At 44.1% G+C, this 16,061-nt stretch overlaps 1 protein-coding gene across 1 annotated transcript in view; it reads right to left on the bottom strand.

Annotated features, from left to right (window-relative positions):
• The window catches only part of Slc5a4b (solute carrier family 5 (neutral amino acid transporters, system A), member 4b), a 49,595-nt gene extending 38,404 nt beyond the window's left edge, over window positions 1-11,191 (bottom strand). The window contains exons 1-5 of the mRNA XM_008772932.4: window positions 11,057-11,191; window positions 10,153-10,224; window positions 8,683-8,787; window positions 6,763-6,822; window positions 4,111-4,215 (exon numbers count right to left, since the gene is read on the bottom strand). Coding sequence (XP_008771154.1) covers window positions 4,111-4,215; window positions 6,763-6,822; window positions 8,683-8,787; window positions 10,153-10,224; window positions 11,057-11,191 — 477 coding nt within the window. The remainder of the gene's footprint in view (window positions 1-4,110; window positions 4,216-6,762; window positions 6,823-8,682; window positions 8,788-10,152; window positions 10,225-11,056) is intronic.
• Window positions 11,192-16,061: the final 4,870 nt, after the last annotated feature.

Genomic DNA, 16,061 nt, shown 5'->3' with positions numbered 1-16,061 from the left:
ACTGTGGATAAAGAGATTTCTTTAAGACGGGCATCTGAGCAAGAAGAGGGAAGAATTTAGAAAGGCAAATGGTTAAGCATTGGGAAAAGAGGGTCTGGGAGGTAAGAGGAGAGCTTAGCGGGAGAGAGTCACCCGACGTGGGTGGGGTATGTACGAAAACTATGCGGAAACCTGGTCATTGAATCTAGTACTCCACCACAGAATAGCAAGCCTATAATTTTATATACGCATAAATCTAAATTAGTGACCTGAAGAGAAATCTGCGCCCTATTTACTTTTGCCTTATGCACAACAATAATCACACAGGACAAACCTAGATGTCCACATCTAGGGAAATAGGAAAAGAGAATGTGGCCCATATAGATAATGTATTGTATATAACCAGCCACAAAAAAAAAAAAAAAAATCTTGAAGCACATAAGGTAACCGACACGGTATTGTAGCGTGCACAGAAAACAAGCAGAAAGTGTTCTTACCCACATGTGGGTATTTAATTAGTTGATCTCCTAGGAGAGGAGATTAAAATAGCGGTTAACAAAGGCTAGAAGGTATAGATGGGTGGAAACAATAGAGAGATGCGGACCAGGCACGAAAACGCTAGGTCGTAGTGGTCTGCGTTATGGCGGGATTGCATAGTGAACTGTTCTTCATTGTGCACATCAAAGCTGTTAGAGAAGTGGAAGTGAAACCTTTTCAATACATCGAAATGGTATATCTTCAGATGCTGACAATACACATCAAGGACCCCCATTTTACCATTGTGGTTTTATATGGCATGGAAATGACACCCAGTGTAGTATTTGCATAACAATTAAGAGGTTTAAAACAGGAGAATCATGTTACTAGTTTATCGTTTTTTCCTGTGGTGTAGTACAATTAAAGCATTGCATCTATGATCCTGAAATAACACATAGCCGATTTATGTACAAATAACTATTTTCCTGTTATTAAATATGCCCAGCATAAAAATTCATATTTGAACAATTTTAGGTACAAGATGCAAGGCGCAGATGGTATCATAAAACAATCAGAAAATGCTCCCTGGGAGGAAGATTAACTCCAGAGACGAAAAAAAAAACTTTCTTGCTCCACATGATTCTTTGGGAGCAACTATTGGTTATTGGGGCTACAAGCAGTTGTTAGTAAATACAAACTAAAACGTTGAGGAATTAAGGCACAAGCTACAACTAGCTCTATGTACATTATTGGGGGTTGAAAACAAGTGACTTTCTTTTTCAATCCAAGAAAGGGGAAAAAAATCTCACAAAATAATGTCATCCCTTCTATACAGAGTAACTATCACCCAGTGCGAATCTGTTATCACAGTGTCAAAGTACTGTGCTGGCTGGATTCTGTTGTTCTGCGTAATCTGGGAAGAAGGAAGCTTCACTGAGAGATCATCTCCACCAGTTGACATCAGAAAGTCCGTGGAGAGAAATCTTTTGATCAATGGTTGCGGGGCAGTGGACCATTAGAAGTAGCCTGGTCCTCGGTTAAGCTAAAGGCTTTGAAGCCCAGGAGACCCTGAAGGGACGGTAGAAGCTTCACCTGCTCCCAGACACGAGGCTTCTGTCACTGGCCCCAGCCCCCCATAGACGTGTGGCCATCAGTCACCTAAGGGCAATGTACCTAAGTCCCTTCCACTCATAGATGAGGCATCCCTAACATCTCAGACCAAGACGATAGGAAAAGAGATGTGACCTGTGGCTCACATAGGCTCAAGACAGATATCTCCATGCTAAAGAGGTACCTAGAGGCTTAGCCAATAAGCTTTCCTTCCCAGACATGCCTCCCTGCAAACAAATGGTTAATGTGGGAGGGTCCAGCCCACTCGTGGACAGCGCCACTCCTGGGCAGGCCAACCTGGGTGGTATAAGGAATTAAACTGAACCAGGTGGTGATGACACATGCCTTCAGTTCCAGCACTTTCGAAGCAAAGGTTGTTGAATCTCTGAGTTTGAAGCCAGCCTGGCCTACAGAGCGAGTACCAGGACAACCAGAGAAACCCTGTCTCAGAAATCCAGAACCAATACCAAAACAAACCAAAAGCACAATCGAGCAAGGGAGCAGCATTCTTCCACAACGTCTGCTTCGGTTCTGACCTCTGGAGTTCCTGCCCAGGCTTCTCTTCATGACGTCCTGTAAACTGTCAGATAAAGCAAAGCCTTTCCTCTCCAAGCAGCTTTTGGTCATTGTGGTGGATTGAATATGCCTGGCCCAGGGAGTGGCACTGTTAGGAGTTTGGCTTTGTTGGAGGAAGTGTGTCACTGTGGGGGTGGGCTTTGAGGTCCTTCTCCTAACCACATGGGAGCCAGTCTTCTCCTGTTTGCCTTTGGAACAAGATGTAGAACTCTCAGCTCCTCCTGCACCATGCCTGCCTGGATGCTGCCGTGCTCCCGCCTTGATGATAATAAACTGAACCTCTGAACCTGTAAGCCAGCCCCGATTAAATGTTGTCCTTATGAGAGTTGCCTTGGTCATGGCGTCTGTTCACATCAGTAAAACCCTAACTAAAACAATCATGGTCTTCATTACAGCAACAGAGGTGCAAAAAGGACAAGGACACAAATACCTATGTCTAAATGATCGTCGCTGATATCACTTAAGACACACTCTTGCAGGCAAGCTGGTGTTCTGTCATTGTGGGGGACCACAGATCCTTCACAGTCCAACACATAGGTTCTTGGCTTCTTTGTAGCTCCAGTTAGCTCACGCACACCCCCATCTCCTTCCGTCACCAAGGATCCTTCATTTTGGGATGCTCATCCTGAGAGGACCTCTGAAGTTGCTATTCTTGAGACAATGCTCTTTGGAGACTAAGCTCTAGCTGTCAGACTTGGAGGGGAACTGGGTACTTTTATTCTATAACAGAGAAGCACATGGCTCCTTGACATCCCTGGTCCCACCAGCTTCCCTCTTTCTCTTCAGATTGTCTTTCTCTGTAAGCTATTTCAGTGCCGTCTTCCCAAGGATAACTTACAATGTCATTCATCAGCAAGCAAACGTTTATGTCACCCAAACCTGGCAACTGGTTTGCTTGTAACAATGATTCTGCTCAGCCAAAAGGCAAAGGTTAAAGCCAGCCTTTCTCTCATAAAAACTATGACACCCAACGGGCCATAAAGCTGATAATTTATCTTTAGACACAAATGCACATGGACCAAACTACTCTTTCCATATATTCTATGCCGGGTGCTGAATCTTCAATTTTTTTCTTCTTCCTTTTCAATTATCTCCAAAGACACAACTTAAAAGAACCCTTTACATTATCTCAACACTTAATTGTGGTTTCTATTTTAAAGAGGAAGTTTTAGGACACAGATAAGGTCAATTAAGAAAAATAAATATATTCCCTTCTGGTTCAAGTGAAAAGGAAACTATTAACCTAGATCAAAATATGAGCGTGAGAGAGAATGAAAGGGTTACCATTGAGAACACAGAGCTCAAAATGGCTGCACAATGGCTAAAGAGAATGTAAAAAAGTCTCATGGGAGCGTTTGCCTCTTATGCGGTACGGGAGGAAACCTTTCGATGCTTTATATACAAATAACGCAGAAAGATCCCACAGTGAGCCGTCTTTCACTGGCACAGATATCTCAATAGATCAGCCAATGAGACCGTTCTGATTCTGGTCAGTCCTTGCTTATCCCCAAAGAATGATGAGTCACCCCCACTTCGCTTTCCTTATTAGCCGAGTTTGTCTTCGTGGGGCATTTAATCAGTTCCAAACTAAACCCATCTCTACTGATTTCTACTGGGCACCTAAATAAGGGTGTCTCTGTTTTTAAACCCATTTATATTTTCCAGTTCATATTATACAATAGAAGAAGTAGAAAGTGAAATAGGTTCTCTACATCCCTGAATAGCTAACTGTCACTTAAAGAGAAAAATATTCTCTTTGCATATATCTAGTCTTCATAGCTGAAGGCCAGTAGGATTAATAGTCTCTGAAATTCTCCTTTATCTCATTAATGCGTGGTGGAAAGAACCAAAGAAGGTTAAGGCATCTACACGGCTCCAGGCTGCTGAAACACCACATCCTATTTTATAATTCTGTCCTCCTATCAAGCAACCTCTGACAGCTAAACTGTCAGGAGGCACTGAACTCACGGAAGTCTGAATAGCCACCATGATGAAGAGGGAGAGGACAGAAAGGTAGATTTGCAGTCTCTTCCCACCGAAGCGCTTCCTGAGGTACTCTGGCATGGTCGTCACCTGCAGAGACAGACATGAACAGGAATTTTCCTCAGAGGCTACCTCTAGGTACAATAAACGCCTACGGACAGTTAAGTTGGAATAGACAGGTGAGAAACGTGTAGTTCCAAACGTGTAGGTCCGTAGGCTGAAACGATCATGGAGGCTTGAAGCAGACCATCTTACGACTCCTTCCTAACATTTACTACAAGTTGTGACCTTGGACCAATAGTTTTATATCTTTGTTCTTGCCCACCAAGTGAGCCAGTCTTCCTCCCTTCCTTAAGACAATCTAACAATGTAGTCTAGGTGATCTTGAACTCACAAACTTCTGGCTTGTAATTCCTGAGTTCTAGGATTAGAGGTATATATTACCCTGCTCAGCTCTAGTATAGGTTTATTGTCCATGTACAACTACAACTCCAACTGACATATAGATGTAACTTAGTATTGTTTTTACTAATAATTCTGTATCATCTAAGAGCAACATTACTTGTAATTAAACAACCACAATTATGTGTTGTGCTGGCTAGTTTTATGCTAACTCGATACAAGTTAGAGTCATTTGGGAAGAGGGATAGTGTACTGGCTGGTTTTGTGTGTCAACTTGACACAAGCTGGAGTTACACAGAGAAAGGAGCCTCCCTTGAGGAAATGCCTCCATGAGACCCAGCTGTAAGGCATTTTATCAATTAGTGATCAAGGGTGGGAGGGCCCATGGTGGGTGGTGCTATTCCTAGGCTGGTAGTCTTGGGTCTATAAGAAAGCAAGCTGAGCAAGCCATGAGGAACAAGCCATCAGATTGGCCTGATACATTTTCTTAATTGATTATTAGTGTGGATCTGTCACCCCCACGATGGGCAGTGCCACTGCTGGGACCATGGCACTGGAAAATAGCAGAAAGCAGGCTGAAGAAAATCGTGGTGAGCAAGCAAGTAAGCAGCACTCCTCCACAGCCTCTGCTTCGGTTCTTGCCTTCAGGTTCCTGCCTTTGGGTTCCTGTCTTCAGGTTTCTGCCCTTGGGTTCCTGTCTTCAGGTTCCTGCCCCTGCCTGAGGTGAGTGAAATTAACCCTCTCCTCCCCATGTTGTTTATGGTCATGGTGTTATCACAACAATCTTACCAGAGTTTCTCCAGAGTCTCCAATAAGATTTTGGACTTTTGAGTCGCTTCTAAAATGACCTCAGCCTTTAGAACTCTTGTTACAGAATGAGCATGTTTTGTACTATGAGAAAGGCACCCTCTTTGGAGACCAGGGACAGAATTCTATGACTTGATTTTTTTCTCCTCAAGTTTTCAGGAGGTTCAGCTTTGGTGCCTCACATGATGCCATTGGGACTGGGCAATCTGTATGAGGCAGCACTTAGTGGGAAGACAGGTAACAGGAGCTCTACCACCACGGGTGGGGGATGCTATTCTCACAAGAGTCACTAAGATCTTTAGAGGTGGGTGGTCACAGAGCAAGGATGAGGCCCATGCTTGACTTCTCCCCCAGGTAACCATTTCCTTCTCCATTTCGTCACCATATTTTTGATGCAGCAGTGGCCAAAGTATTTTGGGTACCATGTTGATGAACCTCTATGACTGTGAGCTGAGTAAACCTGTTTTCTTTATAAAGGACTCTCCTTCTGGCCTTTTGATAGATACACAAAACTTACTAAGATGCATTCTAATAGGCACCGAACACCCATTTCTAAACTAAGTCTTAATCCATCACATGCACCCTTTCTGTTATTTCTAGCCCCACCAATGGGGGTTGCCCACTGCCTGACCATGAGGCCTCAAGTCTTCAAATTATTCCCACGCTTCTCTCTTCACCCCCCTACTCTTTGGACCTGGTATCAAGCATGTCACCTTTATCCCAGGAGAATCTATCTTTCCTATAAAATTGTGAAATATGATGTCTTTCGTAAAATGTCTACCGTCGGCCCATGGCTTGGGTGAGTTGTCCTCTCAGCTGATTTGACTGGGGCTTCCTAAAATAACAAGCTGGCCACGAAGTTTGAGTTTCCAGAAGACTGGGCTGCTCACTTCCCAGGGGTGAGAGGAGACGTGTCTATTATGATTGACACCTCCTCCCCTCCCCCACACATGCACACCCACCTCTGTCTCCTACACTTCCTGCATATGCTTTTATCTTCCAGCTGACCTCCAGGTAATGCAAGGTCTCTGCCGATGTTTAGCCTCTGTGTGGTTCCTTTAGCACTCTCGGGTCTGATTTTTTCCCTGCCTTCAAGGGTGATGCCCTCAGTTCAATGCCAAGTCATTTTTGATTCCTTCTGATGGGCTTCCCTTAAAGCACATGGGAGATCCTGGACTCAGGTTCCTGCACCAGGTAGACAAGCACAGCGGCCATTACACAGAGCCTTACAGGTTTCTTGCTCCTCTGTGGCCACCTCTCGCACCGAGTCCTTCCAGGGGGGGGACGGGGGCTTTGTCACCTGCATATCTTTAGCAGTAGAAGGCCATGAGAAGGTTGAGTATTGAGTTTTACTTCAAAGACATTGGTGAAGAAAAGCACCCGCAGATTCCTTCTGGAAGGCTCAATTGTAGGTCTATGAATACTCACCCCTGCCTTGATGTAGATGGGGACAAACACCCACCCAAGAACCAGCACCATAAGCAGGGCCTGCAAGAGACGGAGGAGAGAACGTAAAGAGGCCCTGCTCGTGAGCCATGGACCATGGGGTGGAAAAGCAGCAGTAAGAAGCCATTTTGTTAAATCTTGTCCCACTGAAACAGTTGAGGTCTTCAGACAGCTATCATGTCCTTTCCTCTGTGCTTGTGACTCACAGGCCAACACTTTCTCAGACATAGGATGAGACCCGAGACGTGAGACAAAAGAGTCAGACAACATGGCAGACTGGGCCCACGTGGGCCACTGGAAAGCTATCACAAAACATTGCCCTTGGAGGGCAGGCAGTGAGCACGAGATTCTGGAATGGATAAAGCAGCCAAAAGGACATTTCAAGCTCTATGAACATTCTTGATGGGGAGGTTAATCCTAACTCCTCAGACAAAGCAATAGCAGATACAACCAAACATCAACATGTGTGTTTGCAGGTTCTTGACAGGTGTGGCCCTGTTGCTTCAACAGCAAGTGGGGCGGCTACTTTAGGCAGTTGTCCTTATCTTATAGAAGTGGAAACCACACCTCACAGAGATTAGGCAAGCACAGAGACACAATTCGTACCCAAGGGGCCATCTGAACGTGACTCTAGAGGTAAAGTCTGTGGCGCTATCAGAATCAAACTCTGGCCAAAGGGCACACCTGGAGGCTGGGTATACACAGGAGGCTCTCGTGCTACTACTGTAAAATGAGAATAAATACATAACAAGGGCAGAGCAAAGGTATTCGTGATGAATCTTAGTCATTCCTAAGTCCACCCAGGGATGGTCTGTCTAAACTCTGACCATGGTCTGACTTTCTCCTACACTGATGTCTTCCTCTCACCTTATGCACACACACTACATGAGAAAATATTGGGGGGGGGGTGAAGAGATAAGATCAAGCTCCTAATAGCATGTGTCAAGTCCTCTACACTCTCTGTGATTGTCCTCCCAAAGGATCCCTATGCACAATATGTACAATGTTCTCCCAGTGGATTCTACACTACAGAGTTCATTTGGAAGCTTCTCACAAGGGGTAACCACTGCTTTTGTATTTTATGTAGTTGATGGCTAGAAATACAGGTTCTAGGAAGGAGAGAGAAAACTGAGATTACAATTGGTCAATGGGGAAATGATAATGACCGTTGAGTCTTAGCATGTCTCTTCAGAAGGATGGTCACAGGGTCAGTCATGATGTGGTCAATGTTCTAGGGATTCTTTTTTTTTCTTTAACGATTTATTTATTTAATATATATGAGTGCACTGTAGCTATCTTCAGACACACCAGAAGAGGGCATCAGATCTCATTACAGATGGTTGTGAGCCACCATGTGGTTACTGGGATTTGATCTCAGGACCTCTGGAAGAGCAGTCAGTGCCATCACTCCAGCCCAATAAATAAGAATTTTTAAAGTATAAACTTCAAGCAACAAAACCCAAGATATCCTTTGTACCTGCAGCCATAGTTCCTGACCTCCTTACTTCAAGCCTGGGGAGCCGTAAGCCAAAGGGGGAAATAGACAGGACCTCGTCCCTAAATGCATCTCATATTTTATTTTTGAGATATGGTCTTACTATGTAGCCTTGGCTGGCCTGAAACTAGCTATGTAGAGCAGGTTAGCCATGAACTCAGAAATCCACCTGCCTCTGCCTCCACATCCAGTCACAACTACTTTTGGCTTGCAGCAGGAAAGGGAAAACTCTATTGAATGGTCTAGAGACCCAAGGGGAAAAGGAGACTAACATAAAGGGAAGCAGAAAGAAAATCAAAGAGGCGCACATCCTACACACGCCTTTTGGAATACCTAGAATACGAGTTTGATTGAAATAACTTTGTCTGGACTTGGTTTAAAGGAGAACCTTGCCCCACACCACTCACATTCCATTCCACCGCTGCAATAGCAATTCCTGAGGCAGCTCCCGTCCCAGCCAAGCCCACGAAGTGGTTGCTGCCGATGTTACTGGCAAAGAGAGAGGCGCCCATCTGAAACGCAACCAGAGATTGCGGCTGGAGTTAAAAAGACCCAAAGCAGCCTTATTGATGAGAGATCGCAATTGGTGCTTTGTGGTCACAGGTGGTCTGTTTTGGAGGAAGTCCCATGAGCTGGTTAGAAGGATGTATATTCTTTATTGTTTGGGTGGACCGTCTAGAGATATTGCATGTCATGAATTCTGATGTCGTTGAACTGCAGTTTCCAGGTGATTGGCTTATTGGTGAGGGTGCATTCTTGAATGACACAGAACAAGTCTAAGACCTCTGCAGCACGATAGCCTGAGGAATAGTACTTAAGGCTTTTGACTGGGTAACTTGCCTTGCAACCACAAGAGTGGTAATATTTTGAAAGGCAACCATACTTATTGGTTTTACTATTGTCTGTGTTGTTGAATATTACACAGCATGCGTGGTCTAATAGATTTACAATTTTCTTATCAGACAAGCTTATTGAACACTTCCTTATGGGTGCTTTGACTGTTCTGTAAGTGGTCTATGAAATGAACCTGTCTTTGGCCAAAGCTGCTAGTATTCTTATCGGATTTTGCAACTTAGATCAGTCTTAAGGATTTCATGCTCCAGAATGAGGGACTTCCTCTCCAACCTTTGTCACAGGCCATTTTATTCCTCTATCTCTATGTAGTTCTGCCTGCTGTTTTTTTTAAAGATTTATTTATTTTATGTATATAAGTACACTGTAGCTGTCTTCAGACACACACATCAGATCTCATTACAGATGGTTGGGAGCCCCATGTGGGATTTGAACTCAGGACCTCTGGAAGAGCAGTCAGTGCTCTTAACCACTGAGCCATCTCTCCAGCCCCTGTCTGCTGTTCTTAAGACTCAATAGTCAAGAGAGGTCTGATCCATTACATCAAACCATCCCTGATCAAATACAGAGTTGTGGATCCCAGGGCCAACTGATCCATCTACAGCACAACTCTTGCAACTAAGGCTCGGAGATTCATGCTGAAGAAGGACTGGAAGATTGTAAGAGCTAGAGGAACAGGAAGTGTTCTATGAATATATAACTCTTAGAAATGTCAGAGAACCTACACCTATGGAATCTCACCAACAGGGCCTCCTGAACACGACCTGAACAAGGGCAACACCAACAGTCATGCTATTGTGGGAGAAGGAAACCTCATGAGGCCTTAAGCCTGGATGAAGAACTACAGGTAACTAACGGATGTTGAGAACTGGAGAACAGTCCTTCCCCATGATGACCATGCCAACTGGTCATCCAATTGCAAACAACCAACTCTGAAAGCATACGTACATGTAAACATTCTATAGACGGAGCAGATTTGATTTCCCGCTCTATTATTTATCTCCAGCAATCTCCGGCTCACTTACCGGCCACCAGGACACGTCCCGACCAGCCAGGAAGAAGCCTCCAATGGTGCCTCTGTTGCTTCTCACCATTGACTGAGTAGGAAGGAAAAACAAGATGAGGGTTAAAGAGCAGCAGGTGCACCTCAGCGCTCCAGCCACACCGGCCAGGGTGTGAGCAGTAGTGAGTTTCCAGTGCTCTCCCAGGAGACATTCTCCAGAGGCTGCTGCTTGGACGGCTTTTCAGTGGGGTTCAAGGACCAGGAGGGGTTTAAGAAACCATCCTCTCGGGGCTGGAGAGATGGCTCAGTGGTTAAGAGCACCGACTGTTTTTCCCAAGGTCCTGAGTTCAATTCCCAGCAACCACATGGTGGCTCACAACCATCTGTAATGGGATCCGATGCCCTCTTCCGGTGTGCATGAAGACAGCTACAGTGTACTTATATATAATAAATAAATAAATCTTAAAAAAAAGAAAAGAAACCATCCTCTCTGAAAAGCAGCTGTTTGCTATCAGCCATGGAAACAATAGGAGGTGCATTGTGCTGTGTTGGGTGAAAATTTGCAGCATGGAATTTGATACTGAAAACGAACAGAGAGGACACAAATGATTCAAGCGGCCGACTCACCAAGCCGGAAGTTCAAACGATACACAGAAATAAAGAAAACTCGATAATGCGTTTTTGTCAAGTGCTGGGGATGCAAATGGACTCTGTCATTTTTGATCCCCCCTCCATTCAAATAATTGTGTTGCCTTAGGAAGGAGCCTACTTGTCACTACCACCTACCAGAAAATGTTCGATAGAAAGGCGATGACGTCACCATCAACCTATCCCTGTCTCAGCTTATCGCGACACACCTCCTCCACCCGAAGACACTGTCCCCTGAGCCAGGTGCCCACCCAAAAGCCAGCGTGCTTCCCACATACCCACAGCCCCACAGCCAGCACCACTAGGAAGTAGATGACGATGACTGAGATGTCAGCCGCATTCTGAATGCGCTCTGACACCTCAGGAGGCTCCTCGGTCCGAGGCGCGGTGCTGGGACTTAGTGTGCTAGCCATGGTTTCAGGAGGTTCTGGTCCCTTCCTGAGGATGAGTCCTGTCTTTATGCAGACACTGGATTAATGATCAACCCCCAGGCAAATGGAGCAAGGTGTCAGGGCTGATCTTGGACGCATGGACCTTAAACCTCTGCTGTGTGTTCAAGCTTCGGGACCTTGGCCTTGTTCTTGGTAGTGGGTAAGAGTGAGGGATAAAAATCAGACATGGAGGGGGGATTAGAAGTGGTGTGCAGAGTGCTCATGGATGGGAAAGACAGCACACTCAAGACTAGACAGGTTCAGCTGCACACTAGGGAGAGAGAAAGGGAGAGAGGGGAAGAAGCAAAGGGCAGAACAGAGCGAGCATTGGGGCCAAGGCTCCTTACAAAACATTCTCTATGGTAAAAAAAAGGCTATCTCTTAAAAGTAAGGTTAATTCTTTATTTTAAGGTTTCCACAGTACTGTATTTCTCTGGGACTTATCATTTGAATGAAATTTATATGATAGTTCAAGACCATGGTGTTGTGGAGTTCTGATCAAAGAAATTGGGCTCCAACACTCCTTCTGGGAACACCTTTTATATATGTAGGGACATTCATTGGGCAGGTCCCATGCTCAAAAGGAGCAGAGGAACATAGGCTGTAATAGGGCTTTTTAACTACGTCACCCTCCATACATGGTGATTTATAATTTCATTAGTTATTTTTAAGCCCCAGTGTGTGATTCGTACCAACAAAATGGCCTGGGTGTAGGACGAGAGGGCTATTGGGCAATCTAGCAACGTCTCACATAAGCATTTTGGCAGGGACCAAGTCACTTGGCAACTGTATTTTCCTTCTTTCAAGGTCTCTGGAAAGGCTTCCTAAACAAGGAGGAGGTTTACAGAAAAGATGGGAGTCAAGTTTGCGGACATTGTTCCGTCGGTGTGGCCGTTTCCTGGTTTTCTTTTCCTTTGCTGTTCAAGGAGCCCCACCAGAGTCCTTTCTTCAGTGGCCTAAGAACATCATCCTGACTTGGGGCTACTGTTTCAACGGCATTTCACATGGGTATTTTCCTTCAACAGAGGCCTCAATAAGGACGAAACAGACTTCTTGACCAAGGGAACCGCATGGGGAAGAATCGAACAAGTCCCTAATATTAATATCCGGACACTTTTCAGAATCTCGAATCTTTCACAAGTTGAAAACCACCCCTCCAGATGGTCTAACTGGGCTCTAACCATTCCAAGCCTGAATGGGGGCATCCAAAACTTTCTTGGTCTATGACTTATTCTTAATTATTGTGAGCAGCTGTTGCTCAAGTTTAATTTATGGATAGGCAGGAATCCAAAGACGGTATTGGCTGTCTGGGTTAATGATATGGGCCGAGGAAATAAGAATCCTCTCTTGTGAGAGAGCTCAGGACTTTGGTTCAAATTTCAAAACAGATTTGTGTGTTTGTAGTTGACTATGTTCATTGAACATATGTGGTTGAATATATATATACATGTATATATACATATATATTCAAAGCATATATACACAAATCATACACATACATACAAACATACATACATACATACATACATACATACATACATACATACATACATGCGTCCAGAGCACAAATGTCCTTGAACTCACAGATAAGCACCAGGAAAATCAAGAATGTTGTACACACAGGATCATCTCTTCAACAAGATGTATAACCTGCTTTCCTGACCGTAAGGCTAGGAATGGAGGTGGTTAACAGCCTGGTGATCTGTGCTGTCTACAGGGCCAGGCCATAACAAACTCTCACGCGCAGGACTGGAGATGGCTAATGGTCTAGATGACCTTTTCATTATCTGTGCAGCCAGGGTCTCCCCCTAAGTACCCAAACCAGTACAGAGGTGGCTCATATCCCGAATCCCCTCTCCACTGTCAGTGCGGGTGACACCACACCAGATCATCCCCTAAGCCCTTAAGAAATGCATGTAGCTTATCTCTACAACACATCCTCATCAAGGAGGCAGCATGTACTTTGATAAGCGTACATGTTTATTATAACTATGCCTCCTTGTTTAAGGGGGATTGTGTTACATCAGGAAACCTCCCCTCTTCCCCAAGTATTTTTGCATTTTTATTGAATATTTTATGTATTTACATTTCAAGTGTTATCCCCTTTCACAGTTCCCCCCTTTCCTACCCCCTTTCCTCCTTCTATGAGAATGTTCCCCCACCTACTCACCCACCCCCATCTCACCACCCTGGCATTCCCCTACACTGGGGAAATGAGCCTTCACAGGACCAGGGGCGTCTCCTCCTATTGATGCTAGAAAATTCCATCCTCTGCTACATATGCGGCTAGGGCCATGGGTCCCCCATGTGTACTCTTTGGTTGGTGGTTTAGTCCCTGGGAGCTCTAGGGGGCTCTAGCTGGTTGATATTGTTCTTCCTATGGGGTTTCAACCCCCTTCAGCTCCTTTAGTCCTTTCTCTAATTTCCTTGGGGTCCCCGTGCTCAGTCCAATGGTTAGCTGCAAGCATCCTCATCTGTACTGATAAGGATGACAACTCTCTCAGGAGACAGCTATAACAGGCTCCTGTCAGCAAGTACTTCTTGGCACCAGCAATAGTGATTGAGTTTGGTGGCTGCATATGGGATGGATCCCCAGGTAGGGAAGTCTCTGGATGGTCTTTCCTTTAGTCTCTGCTCCACTCTTTGTCCCTGTATTTCCGCCTGTGAGTATTTTGTTTCCCATTCTAAGAAGGACTGAAGCATCCACATTTTGACTTTCCTTCTTCTTGAGCTTCATGTGGTCTATGAATTGTATCTTGGATACTTTGAGCTTTTGAGCTAATATCCGCTTGTCAGTGAGTGCATACCATGTGTGTTCTTTTGTAAATGGGTTACCTCACTCAGGATGATATTTTCAAGGTCCATCCCTTTTCCTATGAATTTCACAAAGTCATTGTTTTTAATAGCTAAGTAGTACTCCATTGTGCAGATGCACCACATTTTCCGTATCCATTCCTCTGTTAAAGGACATCTGGGTTCTTTCCAGCTTCTGGCTATTATAAATAAGGTTGCTTTGAACATAGTGGAGCATGTGTCTTTGTTGTATGTTGGAGCATCTTTTGGGTATATGCCCAGGAGTGGTATAGCTAGGTCCTCAGATAGTACTATGTCCAATTTTCTGAGGAACCACCAGGCTGATTTCCAAAGTAATTGTACTAGCTTGCAATTCCACTGACAATGGAGGAGTGTTTCTCTTTCTCCACAGTCTCACCGACATCTGCTGTCACCTGAGTTTTTGATCTTAGCCGTTCTGACTAGTGTGAGGTGGTTCTCCGGGTTGTTTTGATTTGCATTTCTCTAATGACTAAGGATTTTGAACATTTCTTTAGGAACTTCTCAGCCATTTGATATTCCTCAGCTGAGAATTCTTTGTTTAGCTCTGTACTCCATTTTTAATAGGGTTATTTGACTCTCTGGAGTCGAACTTCTTGAGTTCCTTGTATGTATTGGATATTAGTCCTCTATTGGATGTAGGATTGGTAAAGATCTTTCCCAATCTGTTGGTTGCTGTTTTGTCCTATTGACAGTGCAATTTTACGAGGTGCCATTTCTCAAATCTTGGTTTTAGAGCATAAGACATTGGGTTCTGTTCAGGAAATTTTACCCTATGCCTATGTGTTTGAGGCTCTTCCACACGTTCTCTTCTATTAGTTTCAGTGTATCTGATTTTATGTGGAGGCCCTTGATCCACGTGAACTTGAGCTTTGTACAAGGAGATAAGAATGGATCGATTAGCATTCTTCTACATGCTGATCGCCAATTGAACCAGCACCATTCACTGAAAATGCTGTCTTTTTCTTCCATTGGACGATTTTAGCTCTTTTGTCAAAGATCGAGTGACCATAGGTGTGTGGGTTCATTTCTGGGTCTTAAATTCTATTCCATTGATCTATTTGTCTGTTTCTGTACCAATACTATGCAGTTTTTATCACCGTTGCTCTGTAATACTGCCTGAGGTCAGGGATGGTGATTCCCCCAGAAGTTCTTTTATTGTTGAGAATAGTTTTTGATATCCTGGGGTTTTTTTTTTTGTTATTCAAAATAAATTTGCAAATTGCTCTTTCTAACTCTATGAAGAATTGAGTTGGAACTTTGATGGGGATTGCATTGAATCTGTAGATTGCTTTTGGCAAGATGGTCATTTTTAGTATATTAATCCATGAGCATGGGAGTTCTTTCCATCTTCTGAGATCTTCAATTTCTTTCTTCAGAGACTTGAAGTTCTCATCATACATATCTTTCACTTGCTTGGTTAGAGTCATACTGAGGAATTTTATATTATTTGTGACTATTGTGAAGGGTGTTGTTTCCCTAATTTCTTTCTCAGCCTGTTTATCCTTTGAGTAGAGGGAAGGTTACTGATTTGTTTGAGTTAATTTTATATCCGGTCACTTTGCTGAAGTTGTTTATCAGGTTTAGGAGCTCTCTGGTGTGGGGTTGGGGATTTAGCTCAGTGGTAGAGCGCTTGCCTAGCAAGCGCAAGGCCCTGGGTTTGGTCCCCAGCTCCGAAAAAAAAAAAAAAAAAAAAAAAAAGGAAAGGAGCTCTCTGGTGGAAATTTTGGAGTCATCTGCAAATAGTGATATTTTGACTTCTTTTCCAATTTCTATTCCTTTGACCTATTTTTGTTGTCTAATTGCTCTGGCTAGGACTTCAAGTACTATATTGAATAGGTAGCGAGAGAGTGGGCAGCCCTGTCTAGTCCCTGATTTTAGTGGGATTGCTTCAAGTTTCTCCCCATCTAGTTTGATGTTGGCTGCTGGTTTGCTGTATAATGCTTTTACTATGTTTAGGTATGGGCCTTGAATTCCTGATCTTTCAAGACTTTTATAATGAAGGGGTGTTGAATTTTGT

Source organism: Rattus norvegicus, chromosome 20 (assembly GCF_036323735.1).
Source record: "Rattus norvegicus strain BN/NHsdMcwi chromosome 20, GRCr8, whole genome shotgun sequence".
NCBI lineage: Eukaryota > Metazoa > Chordata > Mammalia > Rodentia > Muridae > Rattus > Rattus norvegicus.
Note: the sequence above shows the minus strand (reverse complement) of the source record. Positions and strands in the feature narration are given on the sequence as shown.